Source organism: Hippopotamus amphibius, chromosome 6 (genome assembly GCF_030028045.1).
Source record: "Hippopotamus amphibius kiboko isolate mHipAmp2 chromosome 6, mHipAmp2.hap2, whole genome shotgun sequence".
NCBI classification, from domain to species: domain Eukaryota; kingdom Metazoa; phylum Chordata; class Mammalia; order Artiodactyla; family Hippopotamidae; genus Hippopotamus; species Hippopotamus amphibius.
In genome coordinates, this window is record NC_080191.1 from 145,250,404 (window position 1) to 145,272,768 (window position 22,365).

General features: G+C 38.6%; 1 protein-coding gene across 1 annotated transcript in view; it reads left to right on the forward strand.

Moving 5' to 3' along the window:
* LOC130854990 (EGF-like and EMI domain-containing protein 1) overlaps positions 1-22,365 on the forward strand; it is a 536,773-nt gene that overhangs the window by 42,066 nt on the left and 472,342 nt on the right. Inside the window, 2 exon segments of the mRNA XM_057737807.1 lie at positions 19,285-19,419; positions 22,225-22,334. Coding sequence (XP_057593790.1) covers positions 19,285-19,419; positions 22,225-22,334 — 245 coding nt within the window.

Consider the following 22,365-nt stretch of genomic DNA (forward strand, 5'->3'; position numbering starts at 1 on the left):
ACGGGCTTAGTTGCTCTGTGGCATGTGTGCTCTTCTGGGACCAGGGATTGAACCTGTGTCCCCTGCATTGGCAGGCAGATTCTTAACCACTGAGCCACCAGGGGAGTCCCTTTTCTAGTCTTTTTAGTGCTTATTTATAATATAATTATTGCATATATTTGGTTGCGATTATATGTTTTGGATTTGGCTGCACAAATTTTTAGTGTGATTCAGTTTAAGATCATTATTCACTTTCACAATAGTCCTGCGGGGGGCATAGAGAAGAGGCCTGTCACTGAACCTGATTGGGCTCCATGCCAAGGCTTCTCTCCTCTAATGTTATCCTTCAGAGTGTGGACAGCCAGGGAGTGACCGGGGAGGAACTTCTGTTCTGTGCCTGGTGAGGCAGACTGTGGGGGGCAGGGGGGGCAAGTTGCTCAGTCTGAGAAAGGGTCATGGCAGCTGGCTGGCACACAAGTTCTTGGACGGCTTACTGGACAAGGTCAGAAACAGGAAACACAAGTTAATTGGCACATGTCTTAGGATCCAAGTTCAAGCAGAATGACAAGTTAGGACCTGATATGACCTGAAGGTGATGCACTTGTGGGATCGAAACAGAGATGGAAGAAGAGAAAATATTCTAAGAGCATCTTTAGACAGACAGAAGACTTCTATGTTCAACCGTCTTTCCTGTCCTCTCTGGATGTTAAGATGACTGAATGCATTTATGCCAGACCATGGTGGCCCAGAACTCAGGTGTATCAATGGTCAGAGTGGCAACATATTTGGAAAGGGAGACAGGGTTTTATCCCAGAACTTTGGCTTCTGTTTGTTTATTTTGGGATCGTTTTGGGGAGTATTGTGGACATTGTGAGGGAAGGGAATGTTAAAGTGTCCCTCCCTCAACCACCACTTGGTGCTCTTACTGACTATTTCTTTGGTGCCCAAGAACTACCCTTAATTGGGCTTCCCTGGTGGCGCAGTGGTTAAGAATCTGCCTGCCAATGCAGGGGACGGGTTTGTTCCCTGGCCCGGGAAGATCCCACATGCTGAGGAGCAACGAAGCCCATGCGCCACAACTACTGAGCCTGCGCTCTAGAGCCCGTGAGCTGCAACTACTGAGCCCATGTGCCACAACTACTGAAGTCCATGTGCCTAGAGCCCATGCTTCGCAACAAGAGAAGCCACTGAAGTGAGAAACCCACACACCGCAAGGAAGAGTAGCCCCCACTCTCCGGAACTAGAGAAAGCCTGAGTGCGGCAATGAAGACCCAACGCAGCCAATAAATAAATAAATAAATAAATAAATAAATAAATAAATACTCACTCTTGAAGCCTTGTTTGAGGGAAAGTGCTTTTCATCTGAGCTGACTAGGGATTCTATGCAAAGTCCCTAGGCCCATGGTGGTCCAGAAAATCCATGTCCTTCCGTGTTGGATGACTGATAGCAAATACTGATTTAATATATATTTATTAAGCACAAATCATGTGTCAGATACTGTGAAGAATAATGTGGATATAAAGACTAATAGAAATGGTCCTTATACAGAAGAAACAATATACAGAGAGGTAGATTTGTAAGGAGATTAATATAAGCCTTGGAGTTAGAGGTGGGGTGATGCTTTTTGTCCAGTCATGGGCATTCAGTAGTGAATCCTAATGAAAAATTGTTGAATGGTTACATATTGCATTTACCTACTTACTGTATCACCTTTTATCAAAAGCAGAATTTTGCACATAGCTTCTGTTATGCAGAGCTTCTCATGCTATATTACTTGTATTTTGAAATCTGAGCAAATACATGACTGTCATTTTTTCCCCTGGTGTTTCTACAAAGTGCTTTTTTTGGAATAGTCCTTTTCACATACTGCTTTCTCCTTAATTCAACATTTTATCTCATTTATAATCCAGTAAACCAGGAACTTGACTTAGGATGCTGCCAGTTCTATTATTCCTCTAACGATCTTTAAAGGCAGGTTTAGGGATTATAGCAGCAGTTCCCAAGACTCTGAGATGGATAGATTCACTGAGCAATGATCTACTGCCATTGGTATTTGTCAGGCTCCTGAGATGATCAGCTCCTTGTCACAGCTGGAGAATCATTGGGAACGTGGAACTACAACTGAGATTGTTGCTGGACATGTGTCAATAAAATGTATATTTCATGACTGCAGATTGTACAATATTGTGAATCTGCCACAGTAGACAAAACTGGATCTGGCTTGTGACCTTTTTAGAGTAAAATAAGTTTTTAATTGATGGAAGTTAGCTAGTTCCATTATTACCGTAGGGAAAATGTACGTATGCTACTAATCAGGTTGATCTTCAGTAGGTCTCTAGGGTTGCGATTCTCAAACTGTAGCATGGATATGAATCACCTGGAGGGCTGGTTAAAACACAGACTGCAGGGCTCCACCTCGAGAATTTCTGGTTCAGTACATCAAGGTGGGGCCCAAGAATTTGCATTTCTAGCAAGTCCCAGGTATTGCTGATGCTGCTGGTCCAGAGACCATGTTTTGAGAACCACTAGTCTAGGAGATTCCCTTACAGTGTTAAGACTGTGATTACTTTTTAAAAAATGTAAATTGGAAGCAAAAAAAAAAATATTGGAGGATGGATTCTCGTTTGGAATATTAATGATTCTGTGGTAGATTGGAAAATATGCTGTGTTTAAGTATTTTCAGGAAGGGAGACAATAACTTTGCTCATAACTTATTCAGTTTCTCAAAGAAAAAAAATCTATATAAAACCTTTATTTGAAACTTACCTCATCTTTGTCTTAGACTTTTTGACTTTAGAAAGGTGGCGTCATTGATAATTGAAGATCATTATCAGTCTTCTCTATTTCCTCCCATCTCCTCTCCCCAGTCTAAGTAATATATTGCTTTAGTACCCTAATACTGACCTTAGTTTAATTTTGAGAAGCAAAAGGATGGTGAATAGAAAGGCCAATTATCTTTGATGAGAGAAGCCTGGACTCTTTTAACCTGTACAAGAAAGATTTCACAGAAGACACCCAAGTTCCTGAAAGGAAGTTTATCTGACCCAGACATGACAGGCAGAAGTGACTTAATTTAGCCCGCCTCTCTTAAGTAAGGCTTTATATCAAAGATTTATTTGGATACACTTTGGTGCCATTTGTGTTTTCTAGTTAGTAAATGAATGCCCCATATAACTCCTAGCCTATGGAAAGGTTGTGTAACTTCTCCTTGGAAATCAGGAGTAAATCCCAATTTTTATATAGCCTGAGACTTATAAAATCTGGGAGACCCTCTTAAAGAGTACAGATATATCTTATATTTACAAATTTTACAAAGACGTATGCCAGTGTGAAAATATTGTTTAACTTCTTCCAGGGCTGGAAGTAGCCCAGGCTAGTAAGGGGCCCTGAAGCTTAAGTTTCGTTAACTTCAAGGACAGTTCACTTCTGACTACATGACAGGGCCCTGACACAATTGATAACACATTGTGGATGTTCAAGGAGATTTTGTGGAGTGAATTCATGAGTTCTTCATCACAGTGTCTTCAAAGCAGTGTGATTTCCATTATTTTTGAGCTATTGATGTCACTATCTATGACTTGATGTTGAACATGTATTTAGCACTAGGTTTTTTGTTTTTGTTCTTTTGTTTGTTTTTGTTTTGTTTTTGTTTTTTTAGATAAAGAAAGCACAGGATCTAAATCAACCAGGGTTTTTCTATGTAGACTCAATAGCATATTCATAAGGGACCTCCCATCTTAAGCTTAAAGAGATTAGCAGTGAAGACAAAGCTGTGATGATGAATGGCTTAGGCCAGGGAGGATGTCAGCCTGATAGACCTGACAAATAGAACTCAAGGCTGGTTAGCTTGGAATTCTGAAGATTCTATTGCTCTGTCTTCTAATTTTTAGAGGCGACAAGGCTGGGAGGTTTTGAATGGTGGAGAATTGGCTCTAGCGCAGTCCTCAATTTCTGGATGATTTTAGTGGAGCTTTGGCTATTGCACTGGGCTTGGGAGGCCAGGTTCAGGTGAGGATGGACTAACAGCAGGAGAACACATGATCCTGGAGTGTGGTCAGAGCTTTTTGCCTCCTTTGCTCTCGAGGATGTGTGTCAGGTAAAGATTCACAAGCGTTTCTTCTTTGAGATGGCAATAAAAACTAAGCGAATAATAAATAGTTGCAGCTTTCTCTTCATTAAGGTCAATGTGGTGGCTTAGGTCTTTGCAGAGATTCTGAAAGAAAATATAATAAAGGTAGAGGATTAAGGGGGTAGGCAAAACAATTTAAAGATTGTCACAAGTGCTGAAAAGGTTTTCCATAATGCTTGGACTTAGAGTTGTGAGGGGATCATTTAAGAGGAAGGAGGACCACATAATTAGTTCATTATGTCCCTGATCAATAGAGACCACCCATTCCTTTTAAATAGTTTATGCATAATAGCTAATAGATTGCCCAGGGGAAACAAAGTATCATTTATAATTGCTATTTGAATATTTTATGTAAAAGTTAATCTTCTGAAGACTCAGAGAAATCATTGTAGATTAAAATAAGAAATAAAGATTTGCATTTATAAGAAATTAGTGATAGTTCTGAAATTGAAGAACCATTTAGTGTTGGGAGAAATAAATACAAATTGTAACATCTATCTGTTGGAGTTTTGTTTAGATTGCTTCTGGTGATAAACCATCTATAATAATATAAATCAAGGGCTGGTGTTTGCCATAAATTTGCAATGTTTAGCATAATTTTCTTTTGCATTTCATACTAAAGTGACACCAAGAAATATGAGATTAATAGTTATTAAGTGAAAATGACTTTCATGTCTGTAGTCATTTTTAGCAACAGTTACGTGTAATTCATTTAGGGAGCGGAGAAAATTAATTTGCAGCTGTGGTGGGATCTAGCACATTAAAACAAAGAGGGAAGTGCCATAGAGTAATAAACTTTTGGAACATAAGGGTGGACTCACTTTTAACCCCTCCTTTTGATTTTTCTCTAACTTCTCAATACCCTATGGTACCCTTCGGGTCACGACACTTTCGTTTGTTGACTTCAGAACAAACATTATACTAATAGCTTAAGGAACAGGGAAATTGATATGAGTTCTCAAATTATGTCATAACGTTGGAGAGCACAAGCTTAACCATACCTAGGGGGATAGAGGGTCAGATGGAAGCAGCAGTATGGTGCCTTATATTAATTTTAATTAGTGTTTTCATTAGGAAGTGTCATATTAGATTCTGGTTTTTAGAAAAAATGACACATTATCTACTTTCATTTGTTTCACTGTGCTACAAGTCCACAGTGATGTTGAAGTTCAAGTCTATAGATATTTTTTTTTGAGAAATCTAGCCTCAGACTTTATGAGCTTAAAAAAATATAGATTATATAAATATATTATGGAGAACAGAGACTATAGAAAACGTGTTCCATCCAACAGACATAGGAGTGAGAGAGGAAAGGAGTAAATACAAAAAGTAATAATACAAAAGAGTAAAGACACTCTTTTAAATGCTTTATATGTGTTACCTCATTTGTGTTATCTTGAGTACTGGAGCCCTTTTTTGGCAAAGTTCTGCATTTGCTCGTTCAGATACTACTTACTGAACACCATGCCTGTACTGGCACGAAACTAGGTTGGAATTGTTAATGTTTTAGAGGACAATGGAGAACAATGATCATATTTAAGAGTTTTTAAAAAATAAGTCCAACTTCTGGTCCATATGGTACTATAAGTTCATACTTTGAGGATGCTCTGCTCAAAGTATCTACCAAAGCTAGATAAATATTTTTTAAAAATAGTAAAAAAACAATGTAATGTGAAAACTTAAAATTAGATCTCTAGGTGGACCAGAGAGGGGACAGAAATGCCAAGCAGTGGTGAGTTGACGTCCAGTGTGGGCTTGCTAGGCTCTGGATCTGGAAGCAGACAGAGGTAGCTTAGGTGCCAGAGAGACTGGAGGAGAATGAGTGCCCTGAAGCTGGAAACATGAAACAATATGAAATTAGGAGCCATCCCTACTAGGCTGACTCCCTCCCCTCGACTGCTGCCTGGGACACTGATTTCCAGGAAGCTGTGTGTTTAGCATTGGGAGGACAGGATCAGTCCATGACCAGGACCTGAACCAAGCCATCTGCTGCTTTGGTTTACATGTCTGTGGAAGGCCCAACCATATCATGGGGCAGAACTCTGAGCTAACAAGATAAGACACCTGGCTCTGGACTGAGTGCCCAGGAGGACAAGTGGAAGGAACTACAGATCAGCCAAGGCTACTGATATAGAAGACATCTCAGTGTGGTGGGCTATAACATGGGACTGTTTTTATTTTTTTCTAATCATTACTCTCAATTATGTTAAGCTGCTTCCCCTTTTCCCATCCTTACAAGTCATTAGCTGATTCCAAAGTTTTCCAGTCACTTTCATTTATTAACGTACTCCAGCTCAGTGTAAAACTTAAATCTTCAAACTCTGGCTCCTCCTTTCTGCCAGCACAATCTAGAACTGTAGCCTTGGTCTTGAAGTGATCAGCAAGGGCAAAGGCTGGCTGTGGTCTGGCTCTGAGACATCTTCTTTATCTCCCATTTCCTCTAACAGCCCTAGTTCCTCCTGGTTTGGGAAGGGTAGGGGGCAGGGGTCAAGGAGGCTGACTTTCTGCTAGTCATGGAGGTAGTACCTGATGTTACTTGGATTTGGCATGGTTCTGTCTGAAGTTGGTGCCTTCTATTTTAGGTTCCTTATGTTCTTGGGAGAAGTAGTCATCTTCAACCTAGTCTGTCTTTGAGGATCATTGCAGAGAGGGGCTGCACAATTTCCCTTTGGGTCCTGCCAGTGGTCCGCATGCCCATAGCTTCTTTGGTTCGGTGTGTGACCACTTGACCCAGTAGCCACATGGAGCCCAATGACTTCTTCCCCTCCACCCATCTCGGTCTCCTTTGCATGAAACCAAAGTGACCTTCCAACTTTGTGCAGGACCGAGATGGAGTGGAATTACTGCAGCTCAGTACTTGCAAGCGCTACTTTATGAACCTTTTTTTGCAGGGTCTCCCAACTTTGGTTCTCACATCCATCGACCAGAATCAGGCAGTCATTTACATAAGACTCCATAACATCAGGGGACTCATGCTAAGTGCTTCCAAGAATGCACCTACCAGTGTAAAGGTAACCATTAAAATATTAGACATATAACTTAGAACTAGGTCAGATTGTGGAGAACAAAGACTATAGAAAACATTTTCTATCCAACAGACACAAGGGTGAGAGAGGAAAAGAGTAAATACAAATTGCTGATATGCAGAAGCTGTAAAGTGGGATTGTAAAAATGAGTACCCTTGTAATGAAAATGTATTAACTATATTTACCTTACCTATTAAAAGACAGAAACTAACAATTTTTTTAAAAAAACAGCTAAAGTTGTAAAAGAATGCATAGCAAGATTTAAAGTAGAGTAACAGAACAAGATATGCATAAGAGAATGCAAACCAAATGAAATTTGGTATAAAAAATGTTAATGTCAAGCAAACAGATTTTAAGGTAAAACAAAACAATACAAACACATTATCATAAGTTAGAAGACACAATTCATAATGATAAAAGGAACAATATACCAAGTGTATACAATACAGTTGACCCCTGCACAACATGGGTTTGAACTGCACAGGTCCACCTACGTGCAGATTTTTTTCAAGAGTAAATAATATAGTGCCGTATTTGCTATACATGATATATGGTTGGTTGAATTCCAGGAATGCAGAGGAACCGGCTATACCAAGAGCTTTATGAATTTTTGACTGCGTGTAGCATTGGCACTCCTAATATCCTCATTATTCAGGGTCAGCTGTCATCATCAACTTGTAAACACTTAACAACATAGCCTCAAATACATCAAGTACTAAACTGTCAAAAGTGCAAAGAGTAATGTCCAAGGTAGCTAATGGAAGATTTCAATATGCATCTTTCATGATCCAAAACCAAGCAGAGAAAAACATTTACTAAGCGTAGAGGCTTGATCAATATTGTGTGCAAGCTTAAGTGTGTGTCATATGTGTACATATGAACAGATCCATGTTCTTATTAACAAAGGTACATATTATTAAGAATACACGTACACAAAACTTTTAAACATAACTGCACAAGAATGATAGATATTTTTATATTCATAGATTTTGAAGAACCATGATCATCTGGATGATAGTCTTTGACATTTGTTTGATTTAATTAGAAATCAACAGTAGTCAGTTGTTCCATGTGTTGGGTGAAAAAATTTGTCCTCTACCAATTTAGGTTTGGTGGCTTGGGGACCTGGAAATTAATTGACAGTAGACAGATTAACAGGAGAAGAGTTCATTATTCATGCATGTAAGAGTCCTCTGTAGGGAGTAGCACAAGGGTAAAGATTTATATACCAGTTTAAAAGTGGGGAGGAGGGGCTCAAGCCTTCAAAAGGTGTAAGGTTCTGGTGCCATTTGTTTACACAAGTTTTTGGAATGTCCTGATTCCCAAGGTCAGTTGGCATTCCTGACTGAGAACTCTGGAGTAGAGGGGGTGGAGTTTGTGGCAGATGACTCTAGTATATCTTTGCTTCAGGCAGATAGGGAAAGTTTATATAAGATTTCTTTTTGCATCTGTAGCTCAGATGTTTTCACTTTGAAGTAATCTTTATATCATTTTAGTGGGTTGTTGGTTGCTTCATTTCCTCTGTGTAAAATGTCTTGGAAAGAAGCTGGGTTATTGCTCTGGAGAGAAGACTCAGATTAGAAGTTATGAGATAAGAGATCTGTAGAAGGAGAGAAATGCACAGATTAGAATGAGAAAAAGAAAGAAAATAAAAGATTAATGTTTAGAGCAAACTGTAAATCCAGTTTCTGAGTCTATAGTGCAACTAGCTGAAAAGATTTTAAACACTAGGTTTGAAGTACTTTTAAGTGGTGGAGTGAGGATGTCTGTGGCAATCTGATGGATTGCCTGATTTGAAGTGTGAGTGTCTTTGGTGATGGCATAGATATCAGTGTCACAATCATGGTTATTTCCTGGAGCAGAGCCTAGAAGAATGAAGATGTTCTGGTGAACTTCCTGAGCAGTCCATACAGCACAGCTCCAGCCACAAAGGTTGCCCGTACATGATCTGTTGTAGTGATGGGTCCTTTGAAGTTTATGTCCAGTCATTCAGCTTCAGCTTGCAGGGCTTCTTTAGATTCTGGGGGAAGAGGACAGCTCCAAGACAACTTAGAATTGTCTGGGCTAGTCAGGCTTTAGTTCTCAGTGATTTCCAGTCAAGAGGGTGGGAGAAGAATTGGAAATTTTAACTTAGAGGGTTGTAGCTAGATGTTGAAGGGAACTAGAAGAATCTAGAATTTGGTAAGGATTGACAAAATATATAATATAGCAGCATCCATTCCGGTTTACAGAGAGAGAGTAAAACCTCAAAGACAATGAACAGGACTAGAATCTGATAACCCACAAGGGTGGGTTATAGCTTTCCACTGAAGCATAAAATTTCTCCTTAAATGATCATCTCAATTTTAATCAGAAATAACCAGAGTAAGTTTAGTCTTATTTACAAAATAAGCCTGATCTTATTACATTTGGCCAGATTATTTACATAAGTGCTGCAAGAATGGCAATTGACCATATAGGCCTTTTTAAACATTTGCATCCCTAGAACTTTTATAAGGGATCTCAGATTGGACTTTAAAAGCTTCTCAAGCCTAGGAAGCCAAGGCAAAAACTTGTCACTAGACTTTACCTGAAATATATATGTGAGTAAATTCCTCTGTTCTCAAGGTCTCCCAAATATCCTGATTCCAAGGCCTATGAAGAAGTAACCTTCATTATTTACCTGTATGGCTGGGACCCCTCTAAGCCAGGTGCCAGGCCAGTTTTTCCAACAGGGCTTTATAAGCTGTGGCTCCATAAAGTCAAAATTAGTTCCTGCAGACTGTCTGATCATATGTGATTCTATGCATCATTTTAAAATATGAGATTCTAGTCAAAGCCTTGGTTATACAACCAATGTTTCCAATTATGTTTTATTACAAGGAGGACAGATTATTATCAAATTTATGCAAGTAACTATATTGCCGTGAAACTAAGAATACCTAATGAGAGTTTCTGAAGTCTGGAGGGGGGATCAGGCAGAGAGAAAACGATAAATGTTTCATTTTTGTTTACAAAAGTATAATTTACAAAATTGTAAGCTATGGATAGCTTCAGAGAAAAGAGAAGGGTGTTCTTTAAATCCAGCAGCAATATTCCAAACAAAAGCCATAATCATCCTTTATGAGTTCATTCAGTTCCCTGTAATTCTTATTCTGCTTGATCTTGGATTAGCAGTTTCATGAACCTATCAGCTTTTCCACTACAGTTCTAGAAATCGTGATTTAGTTCAGTGGGATGATCTCAAAGTGATTTAAGCAATGCCTTTAGACTCCTGTACCCCAGAGTACCCGGGATCATCCTTTTTCGTGGATCTTTAAGTTCCTTTTTGTTAAGATAAACACTGTAGCCTTTAGCTGATTGCAAGAGCTTTCAGGAAAGCATCAGAGTAAAACAATAACTATCCATGGCTGAAAAAAGATTTAAAATAGCTCTGGTTAAAGATCTGATGAGAGTTCACTATAAAAGTTATGCAGTTGGCAGAGAAATTTGGTTGTTTCCGTGACATACAGTATTTTAAAATAAAAACTGGAGATATGACTGATAACATTTACTGCTGTTTTCTAATATCAGGCAAAATAGTACCAGGACATATCACAGACAGTGAGAGCACTGATAAATCTCTAGGAACTTCATAGAATTTCTGAATACTTATATTAATACTGTTTACCCGTACAAATATAACCTAGGGAAGATTAAGCATCTTTTCTTATTTGACAATGCTTTTCATGCAATTCAACACACATAATTAATTTTTAACATCTCTCTCTTTACAAGGTGAACGAATAAATCCTTTTAGATTTTCTGGGTCCCTCTGGGATATTTCAAAGTCAGTTCAAGATCAAGATTTTATTTAGGATTTGACTTTAAGAAGGCAAAATATCCAAGTTGAAAAATGTCAAAAGGTTTGAACACTTGGTTAACAATAGGATCATAGGTAACTGTTTAACAATACTTAATCTTTTCAACAAAGTGACAATGAAAGATTGTAAAAATAATGATAGGAAGTTCTGTGATTATAAGATCAAGCTTAGCTCTTTTGATAGTAAGAAGACTTGGTTCTCTTAAGCAGTCAGGATACAATGAAGACAGCACAGAAAATTATTCTAAAAAGACACAGAATCTTTGTTTTCTAGGCAGATTACTTAAAGTGTCAAGAAAAATCTTTTACAATCCCTTATTAAGAGCAGACCAATAGTCCAATACAAAATTAGAGCTTGGTTTTCAATAGAGAGAGAAAACCAAACTCTAGTTTTACATTCAGGTACTGGTAATAATAAAGCTCATTAAAAAAAAAAAGTATAAATAAATCCATTCAACCATAAACAGCTTTGCTCATTCAACATAAAATTCCTTTTCTGCAAACCTTTTACAACTCTCTATACCATTCAGGTTTTGTCCTATTCTTTTCTTTCAGGTTGTGGAACAACTGGTCATCTTACTTTAGGACAAAATTACTCTCCTTTTTCTTTTAACAGTAATGTGTCTTACATTCCTTGCAAACTTTCCATACAGAGTTGTTTCCCTTCGCTCTATTATTTCTAGTATTTTTATTCACATTTTTATTATAATTTATTTTTAGTAGTAGTAACTATTGTAGACTGAATTAGTAACTGTTATGGACCTCCCCTCAAATTCATGTTGACACTCTGACTCCCAATGTGAGTGTATTTGGAGATAGGCTCTTTAAGGAGGTTACAAGGGTGGGGCCCTAATCCAGTAGAACTAGTGTCCTTACAAGAAGAGGAGACACCAAAGACTCCTCTTTCTGTGTGTGCACGCAGAAAAGTGTATGTGAGGACATTGGAAGAAGGCAGATGTCTAAGCCAGGAAGAGAGTTCTTACCAGAAACTAACCTTGCTGGCACCTTGATCTTGAATTTTCAGCCTCCAGAGCTACAAGAAAACAAATGTCTGTTGCTGAAGCCACTCAGACTCTGGAATCTTGTTGTGACAGCCTGAGTTAACTAATACAGAAGACTGTCTTTAACAAAGAAAACTAGAAGTAGGCAGTTGTGAATTGTCTGTTATATACCAGCATTTTGTAGCAGATTAGTAAAATTTATGAATATACCATCTCACAATTTTAAAGATATATGCATCTTTATAGTACAATTTCTCAGCGTGGCAAAAGATTATGTTTATTTACAGATTCATATCTTTAGCCTCTTTATACTATGTAAAAATAAGAAGGCAAAAGTGTATACAGTTTTACTTATGCTTAATAATGAATGTGTCAGCATTTGATCTTATTTAGAAATGATTGAGCTAGTTAATGAATATGTTACTTATCACTTTAAGGCTACAAGTTACCAAAAAGATTTTAGAAATTATTTTTAGGCAGACATAATCATTATTATTATTGAAATAAGCTTTCAAAATAATGACTCCATTTGATTAAAATCAAATTCATTATATTTATAATTTTAAATATCTAGTAGATATAACATTAGCTTACTTGACTAGTAAACCTGGTAAGATAAATTTATGCTTGTATTATACTTAATGCTGAAAATTCAGAAGACAAACCTATTTTTATTAAACCAAAAATAATATTACACCAGTCTTATTTACCAAAGATTTATCCAAATCACATGAATGTGAAAAATATTTGGGATAGTTCCTATACTTCTGGGAGATTTGGGAATATTTAATTTATAAAAGAGCTTATTTTTCTCTAAGCCAAATATGATAGAACTCTTTTAAGGAGTTTTATAAATTGATAATACCTTCCAGAGGTAGGATAATATCATGTATTATTATCATACAACAAACATAAATATACAAACAGATGCAAATAGAGATCTTATGGCTCTCACTCTGAAATTTTAGCTGTGAGTCAGGCATAGTATAGTAATGCAAATTACACTTGTTTATACAAGAGTTGGTTCTTGTCTTCCCCCTGCTTTATGTTTTATCCTAATTACATTTCTGGCAGATGGAACAAGTTGTTACCTGCTCAACATGAGAGCAAAATCTTTCCACCAATATTTACAGAGAAGATTTTTAAGATTTTCTTTTGCCTTGATATACACTATAATCTTATGGAGGCTGTAGACTAGAATTTGGGCAAGGGATTGAGGAGACATCAAGTAGCCATCTGGGTGTCTCCTAATTTTTCTGAGTGGATACAATATCCAGTCTGTTTCCAATTGGCCCCCCTTTTCCCCTTTTCAGCTTCAGATAGTTGCTTTTGGGGGTCCTTGAGTCCCTTAAGAATCCCTGAAAGGGGCAAGTGGCCTAAATTAGTCTGAATGACTTCTGCTCTCTAATTTTGTTAAGAGAGTATTTTAGGCTAGCTTTGATACTTTTTATGTTATTTCCATTTGATCTCATATGGGTACTCATACGACATTTACTTAGGGTGGAAGCTGTCTAAAAATCCTTTAAATATAAAAGTTTTTCTGAAAGAATCCATCATCTGGCCATTGACAGTTAGGATCTGCATGGATATACGCACATATTCGAAATACGACTCAAACCAATAAGCCTTTTTGTGGCTTAGTCATGAACACAATAGGTGTCTCTGAAGAGGGCACAGAATATGCAGCCTCCGTAATTCAAAATACCTCCCAGCTAGAGGTGAAATGAAGGAAACCAAGTTGCCATAGGTGCTAAGAATGCTTAGTTCCAGTCTTCCCGTAAAAGTGAGGCACCTGCAATCACAGACCTGCAAATCTAAGGTACCAGATGGGTGATACAGAGGTGGGAAGTCTCAGCACTACAAAGCCATTGGGAAGGAGATGCCAAGGGTCTTTATGGGTTGAGACCCTTTAGGGTTTAGGCTTAGACAACCTCCCTGAGCTTGGTCAGATATCCCAAGAGCTCAGCAGCAGCCTCCAGAGTGAGCGAGGATTTCTGACCATTCAATCCTCGTTGCCAAAACTGTTGGGAGGAAAATCTTTTCCTCTATCAACTGAGGTTTGAGTGTTAATCTACTGAAAGATTAACAGGAAAAAAGTTTATTACTCGTGCATGCAGGAGTACACTCTAGGGAGTAGCTCTCCGAACAGCTAGGGATAAGGATTTACATACTAGCTTAATAAAAGGGGTTTAGGGCTTCAAAGGCTGGAAGGTTTTAATGAGGTTTGTTTATACAAATTAGCTTTGAAATGTCCCACTGCCCAGGGTCAGTTGCCCCCCTGGCTGGAGACTTCCCTGGAGTGGTAGGGAGGGTGTTTGTGGGGGGCACTGTGGCAGATGACTCTTGTAAATCTCTGCTTTAGTCAGGTAGCAGAAGTTCAGAGAAGATTTCTCTCTGGACCTGTAGCTCAGGTATTTTCACTTTGATGTAATCTTTAGGCCATTCTGGCAGGTTGTTGGTCCTTCCACACGGAACCCCGGAGAGGTTCAACATGAAGCATTTAGAGTGGAGGCAAGCAATGCACAGGGGAGGTGTGCGGGGCTAGAGGCTGAGAGTTGAAGGACTGAATGTCAAGTTGGTGGAATCCCTAGGTCCCTTTCTCCAAACTGTAGAGCTGGACAAATACAGGTGCTCTGTGAGAGAGAGAGAGAGAGGTGGGGGAGGGAGAGAGAGAAAGAGAGAGGTGGGGGAGGGAGAAGTATGATTGGTTCTTTCCACTGGAGAGTGAGCAAGAGAGAAGCTTCAGAAGGGGTGCAGGTTGACACTGCCTACGGGTGGATATGGGCTAAAAACATAGCTCTCTTCTGCTATCTGCTTCCCAGGCACCAGCCACAAGCTGTCTGCTTCCACAGGCAGGAAATTGGGGCTACTTTTCTGAAAAAAACTGAATGGCCCTAAAAATCAGATTTCTATACAGTGACATCCAGGAGCTTCTCAAAAATAAAGTTCACCCCTGGTTATCTAACAGTTAATCCACCAGTTGTAAACCCTTTCTATCACACATAACTCCCAATCAGCTTCTAGTGCCTCATGCTTAAATATAGACAGGCACTGATAACCTGATTCTTGAGAAAGTCTAAAGCATAGGAGAGGCTAAAAAAATCTTGAACTGAAAGGACTCAGAGGAAACAAATATTTCATAGGAAAATATAAGAAAAAATTAATTCAGCTGCTTATATAAGGACACTGACATCAGAGTTATTTATAGTCACAAACTGTAAGAAACAACTATGGGACTTCCCTGGTGGCACAGCGGTTAAGAATCCATCTGCCAATGCAGGGGACACGGGTTTGATCCCTGGTCCAGGAAGATCCCACATGCCACGGAGCAACTAAGCTGTAAGCCACAACTACTGAAGCCCGTGCTCCTAGAGCCCATGGTCCACAACAAGAGAAGCCACAGCAATGAGAAGCCAGTACATGGCAACGAAGGGTAGCCCCCACTCGCGGCAACTAGAGCAAGCCTATGCACAGCAACAAAGACCCAGCGCAGCCAATAAATAAATAAGTAAATATTAAAGAAAAAGAAACAACTATATGTCTATCAATAGAATGTTGGCTATATTAATTCTGCTATATTATTCTAAGTCCATACTCTGGGGAAAAAAGGGTTAAAGTAATTCTGTACATTTCAAAATGGAAAAATATTCATATCATGTTATTTGCTAAGTTAAAATTTACTTTTTACAGAACTAAAAAAATAGTAGATTGTGATCACACTTGTGCAAAAATATATTTATGTGCTCCCAGAAAGAATTGGATATGAATATATCAGATTACCAGCAGTGGTCACATCAGGGAGCATCTTAGGCGCAAATTTGACTTTCTCTATTTATTCATTTTTCAGGCTTCTTTGCTACTAGCATTTATGGCTTTCAACATTAAGAAAGGAGCTTAAATTTTTTAATTGAAATATACTCAGGAAACCTGCAGAATAACCAGGTGACATTTTATTTAGCTACATCTGCTTCGGAGTGATACTGCTTTACCAAAACATTTCCTAGCATGGATTAACCTAAGATAAAAACTCATCTCAACCAAAACTATGTTGCTTGTTAGCTATGGTTCAGTAATATGATATGTGAAGTTCTGAAGTCACATTAACATTTCTTATGATGTTATCAGAGAAATTATTTGGTGACAGTCTGGATTACATATAATAGTCTAGGAAATTTAGTCTAATACATTTTCCTTGTGATGCATGAAATCTGTGCTGTGTCTTTTCTTGTTCACTGGTGCTGCTGGTTTGGGGTCTTCTGAACGTACAGATTTGCCTTGGGGACTTCTTTCTTTGTAGCAATCAGGAAAAACCCCAAGGAAGGCTTGGTGGATTCCTGAGACTTGGGGCCCAATTGCTGAATTGGGCGGGGTTGTTACTTGCAGTGACCAGCAGTAGATGAAAGCTAAGTCATTATCAAGGAGGGGAGTTGGTGTCAGAGAGAATCACAGGTTCATCTCCAGGTCCTGTGTGTAGGAAATGAGACCAGAAATCAAAATCCTAGCTTCTAATGCCCTGAGAATAAAATCAGAACTCCTCATCCTGAAAGGCCCTGTTTGCCTACCAACCATCTCATCATTTGAGCCAATTTGGCCTTCTTTCAGATCCCTGGAGGCCAAGCGTTTTCCCCTTTTACAGGCTCTGCTTATTCTATTTCTTTCCCCCTGAATGGCATCCCCTGGCTCTCGTGGCTGGCTTCTCTTCACCCTTTCATGTCACAGTGTCACCTCTTCAGTGAGGCCTTTCCCAATTAATGAATCTTAGTAAGCTTCCCCATCTCTGTTTCAGTCCCCTGATTGTTTCCATCTCAGCACTTCACGTTTTGTATTTATTTAGGTGCTTTTACTTACTCTCCCTTCTGCTTAGATTGTCAGTTCAAACTGAACATGGACTTTCTTTCATTTGTACCACCTGCAGCTGAAACTGTCAGCACAGCACCCATGTCCCTCCCTTTTATCACTGCACACCTGCCAGGCTTCCAGTTGCCAGCATTTGCATTTCTGTGCCGGAAGCCTTACTTTGGTTTCTGGAAGCTGACTCTGCCTACCTGTGTTTCTGCCTGAAATGCTGAAGAGGAAGTAGCCCTCAACCAATCACTGATAGGAGTTAGTTTACAAATGCCCAGGCTCCCTCCCCCCATTTGGGGAGCTCATCAGCTAAAATGTTGACTGGCTCAATAATGCATCTATTTTCTTGGCTAACTCTCCTTCCCTGTCTCATTTCACCACTTCCTTATTGTGTGTTCTGCACTTTCCGAATGAACTACTTATATGCAAGTCCTTGGTGATGTGTGTGTTGGGGGGGGCGTGGGGCAGTGCTTCTGGCACGTGTAGGTGACAGTAAGTATTTGTTGAATGGATGAATGACTGGATGGATGGGTGGGTGGGTGGGTGGATGAAAGGAATAACAGAGTTCAAGGCTGCTTGATGTGTTAACGTTTCAAACTATTGACGGAGAAAGCAAATGTTTGGTGAGCTCATTCTAACTGGGGCTAGTTGGTTCCCCCAAAACACATAAGCTCACATAAAGGTGGATGTATAAGCAGGTTAGAGACAAGCTAATGTGGCATTTTTTTAAAAATACTTTTAGCAACTTTCTTTTTAAAGCTCTTTATTGGAATATAATTGCTTTACACTGTTGTGCCAGTTTTTGCTGTACAACAAAGTGAATCAGCTGTATTTATACATATATCCCCACATCCCCTCCCTCCGGTAACTCCCCCCCGCCGTTCCTATCCCACCCCTCTAAGTCATTGCCCATTATCAAGTTGATCTCCCTGTTTTATGCAGCAGCTTCCTACTAGCTATCTGTTTCACACATTTGGTAGTGTATGTATGTCAATGCTGTTCTCTCTCTTCGTCCCAGCTTGCCCTTCGCCCCCCATCCTGTGTCCTCAAGTCCATTCTCTACAACTGCAACTTTATGCTTGCTCTGTCACGGGTTTATCAGTACCATTTTTTTAGATTCCGTATGTAGGAGTTACCTTACGGTATTTGTTTTTCTCTTTCTGGCTTACTTTGCTCTGTATGATAGACTCTAGGTTCATCCTAATGTGGCATTTTTAAAAACTAAGTTTTCTTTAGGTCCACTGCCCAATCCTTGATGGTTTTATAGAGGCCCAACTTAGGTGCAGTTTTTACATTTATTGTTTTATTATAGTATTTACCTAAAGCATTAAGATGTGCTATACCAACTCATCAAAAACATTCAACACAGATTTTATTCCATTTAGGTGAAGTTAACAGTCCCAAAAATCACCTTTCAAAAATACATTTGGAAGTGAGAATTGGACTGTAACTGAAATCAGAGCGTGAGATTTAGTCAGAGCTGCAAAAAAGAAGTGATCACGAAAGGGACTGCAGCTGTGAAGGGTGAGGTAGCTGATTTTAGTGCAGGAAGTACTATTAGGTGTTTTTAGCAGTGTTATCACTGGACAGGTTCACAGAGTTGTTTAGAGATAGACTAGAATCCTGAATCAGAGATCATTTCTATTTTCAGCAGATTATGAGGGTGGAGAGTTAAGCTAGACTGTGAGTCTCCTGATAGCAAAAAAAAGAACATCAGAGTCTGACCCTAGGGAGGTCAGTGTATGCGTGAAAAGTATGAGTGTTTGGGCCAAATGGCTTTTATAATTAGTATTGTTTTCAAAAGCAAAGCAATTGGTATGGACTAGTAAATCATTCACCACTAAGTAAAGCATTCCTTAAATTACAAAATAATTTAATTCTGACACTCCTGATGAGTGTTATCTAGCCCCACACATTTAAAAATTAAATATATCTAAAATCCTATAAATTTGTGTTAACTTTCTATAAGGAAATATTGATATAATGGTGGTGGTTGAAAAGTATTTGTGTTTAAACAAGCATTATGGGTGAACCTGAATTAACTGAACATGCCGATGGAGAATATTGTTCAGGACTAATTTCCAGGAAAAGTTTAACTCCTTTTGATGAATCAGGCTGCTTTTTTCTTCATGGATATTGAGAATCCTGCAATTGTGTTTCTTTAGACATTTTGGCTACCAAAGACCTCAGAACTTAATTTGCAGCTCAATTTTCTCAAGCACATGGGAACTTATGACTTTTATATGTGTCTTCTAAATTTTTCCTTGTTTTTAAAATCTGTTCTGATTTTTCTTTCTCTTGGGCCTGAATTTTTTTTTTTTTTACATTGCCTGTATTTTTCTCTCACTTTATGTAAGTCACCACAAGCTTTTTGTGGAAAATGAAGGAACAAATGATTCATGAATAAAACATAAAGAAGTAATCTATTTTTATTGCATTACTATTCTTTTTTTTTTTTCAAGGCCAAATGTTTGCGAAGAACAGCAACTGACTGTGGTGGGACTGCCACATCCACATGTCCGAGCGTTCACACACACCATCAAGATCTGGAAACAGGGCTGCGCCAGCCCCCGGTGGTGTGTGGGCTATGAAAGAAGGTAAGCGTGCTTCTGCTATTTCCTTTTGATTCCTAAAAATCAAAGCCAAAGCCCCCACTGCATCTAAAGATTTCATCCAGTAAATTTTAGAAAATAATTATGTAATTAAGTGAACACGCAAAGTTATATATTTTCCTTCAGTAACAGGCTACGTTATTACTTTAGTTCAGGCCTTGTTTATGTGTAAGGTATTTTGCGTTAGATGCTGCTAATACTGCCTCATGACGTGATAGACTATTGAAATCTGAAGATCAGAAGACTGAGAGAAACAAGGAATATTGTGTTGGTTTGCTAAATTCAGCATGACGTAGATCCAGGGCATTTATGACTGTGAACCACCATCTGACCTGCCCTTGCTTCTCTTGTAACACTTTGAAACCTAGAGCTTCTTTAACTGTATTATGGCCTTGGAATTAGGATTAACTCAGCTGGCTGGGAGAGGAGAGAAAAAGCAAGTACGTGCTTTCTATGCATTAAGGCTTCATAGGAACTTTTAAAAAAAGTTTTGAAATAGTTTTGTAAAATATCTAAGTATCTCTTAATACACATAGTTACTACTGGGTTCACGTTTTATGCAAATGAATCAGTTTGGTCTGAATTCAGGATACTTAAAGCTAAAAAAGGTGTAGCTTTAGGTTAATGAATTTATTATTGTTATTGTTACTACTACTACTATTGCTAAATGAAAATTGAGACACTGGTGAATAACCGGGTTTGCCATTGTATAGAAATATCAGAACACTGATAATATAGGTCTAAATAAAATGACTAAATCATTTATAATTGTGGATATTTACATATACATTGTGTGTGTGCGTGTGTGTGTGTGTGTGTGTTTGTGTGTGTGTGTGTTTAACCTTCAGACGAACAGTCTATTTTTGGCCTATACTCAGGACCTTTAAATTTAAATCAGAAAGAACTTCCAGCTTTTACTAGCTGTTGCACTGGGAAGAGTGCCTACATTTCTCTGTGCCTTAGTCTGTAAAGTTAGAAAAATAATACCACACATGGATATTATGAGGATTAACTGAAAAATGTTTAACACACGTGGCACAATACTTGGTACATAGTATTAAGAATACCTGTTTTTGAAAATGGCATTTTTTGGGCTTCCTAGGTGGCGCAGTGGTTAAGAATCCGCCTGCCAATGAAAATGGCATTTTATTTAGATTTTTTGGCACTCATCCCATGAGGTTTAACCATTGTTGATATTAGACAGAACTAAAGAAAGTCCACTACCACACAGACGTTCAGACTTGGGAAAGCAAACATGAATAAGTAAAACATGTTTTATATTTTTATTTTCAATAGCTTAATAGTTTTGTACATTCCTTTACTCAGCAAGTATATTTAAAAAAAAATTTTTAAGCTCTTTATTGGGGTATAATCGCTTTACACTGTTGGGCCCGTTTCTTCTGTACAACAAAGTGAATCAGCTGTATTTATACACATATCCCCATATCCCCTCCCTCCCACGGACTCCTTCCCACCCTCCCCATCCCACCCATCATGGAGTTGATCACCCTGTGTTATGCAGTAGCTTCCCACTAGCTACCTGTTGTACATTTGGTGATGTGTATATGCCAGTGCTACTCTCTCACTTGGTCCCAGCTTCCCCTTTGCCTGCCCCCCACCCTGCCCCACCCCCGCATCCTCAAGTCCATTCTCTACATCTGCATGTTTATTCTTGGTGAAACTGAATTTGGAGTTGAGGCAGTGTTAAAAGATATTTGTCATTTTTGCCAAACGAATATCCCTTTTGTTTGTATGTAAATATGCAAACCTATACTTGTATCCCTGTTGGAGAGATGCACCTCCAAACTATTAGGCGACACTTAAAGAGGGTGAATAATTGTCATAAAAAATGAAATTAAGTCCTATTTTTGAGAGAAGAGGAAGAACAATATACATTGATGTGATGGGGAAAGAGAAGTTGGAGTTAGTGAAACTTGAAATTGGCTTTGACTATGAAGGGGATTTGGGCTGGGGATATGAGGATAAGTATGTGAAAGGAAGAGAATATAATACTTTGGGAATAAAGAGTAAATATGACATCAATTTGATAGAAAGTAAGTTAGCCAGTTTAGAGATGTATGGTATTATGGCCTATTAAGAGGTCAGCACAAATAGTTATAGTGTAATGTTTTCAATCTTTTGTTTATTATTGCCCCCCCAAGGAGCCTTTGTAAACTTTTTAAAAAAGTTTTAAATTTTCGTAGTCATCCCCCTCCCCCATGAAGTTTTAATACCACAGGTATATTTTGCTTCTGTTTATGTACTATGCTGATTTGTAGGACCACAGACCATTGTATTAGGTAAGATTTTTCTTACCCATCCTACCCAAGAACCAATTGTCGCCCCCTGTGGGTGATGTCACCACTCTTGAAAATGCACTCTAGAGTGGGACCGATAGGTGAGGGACCTTCACTGTCAAAGTGAAAAGTATGTGCTTTATTGTCCTTCAGGATTTCATTATTCTCTTCTTTCTTTTGGGTTCCATTTTTTGATAGCTTGAGTGACCTTTAGGATAGTTTATACTACAGGACTGGAGGTCCCTCTTAATTTTTAATAACTTATGCCTATATTGAATCTTGGTTATATATCTAGTGAGGTGTGTGTGTGTATGTGTGTGTGTGCACATGTGTGTTCATGTATAATGTATATAAATTTTATATATATATATGTATATGTATATGGTGTGTGTAAATGGCAGAATTTAGGTTGCAGGGAGAATTTTTATTGGACTTAAGGTGACAGCTTTGGCCTTAAGAGGAAGCGTTACAGATCTAGATTCCTGTTTCGTAGCACCCGGTACTACACCATCTACAGACAGGCATACAGCATGGAGCAGCAGACCATCTACAGATGCTGCCCTGGTTGGAGCCGGCAGGACAATGAACCTGGCTGCCTACGCTGTAAGTTGTAATTCTTCCTGTCTAACTCTCT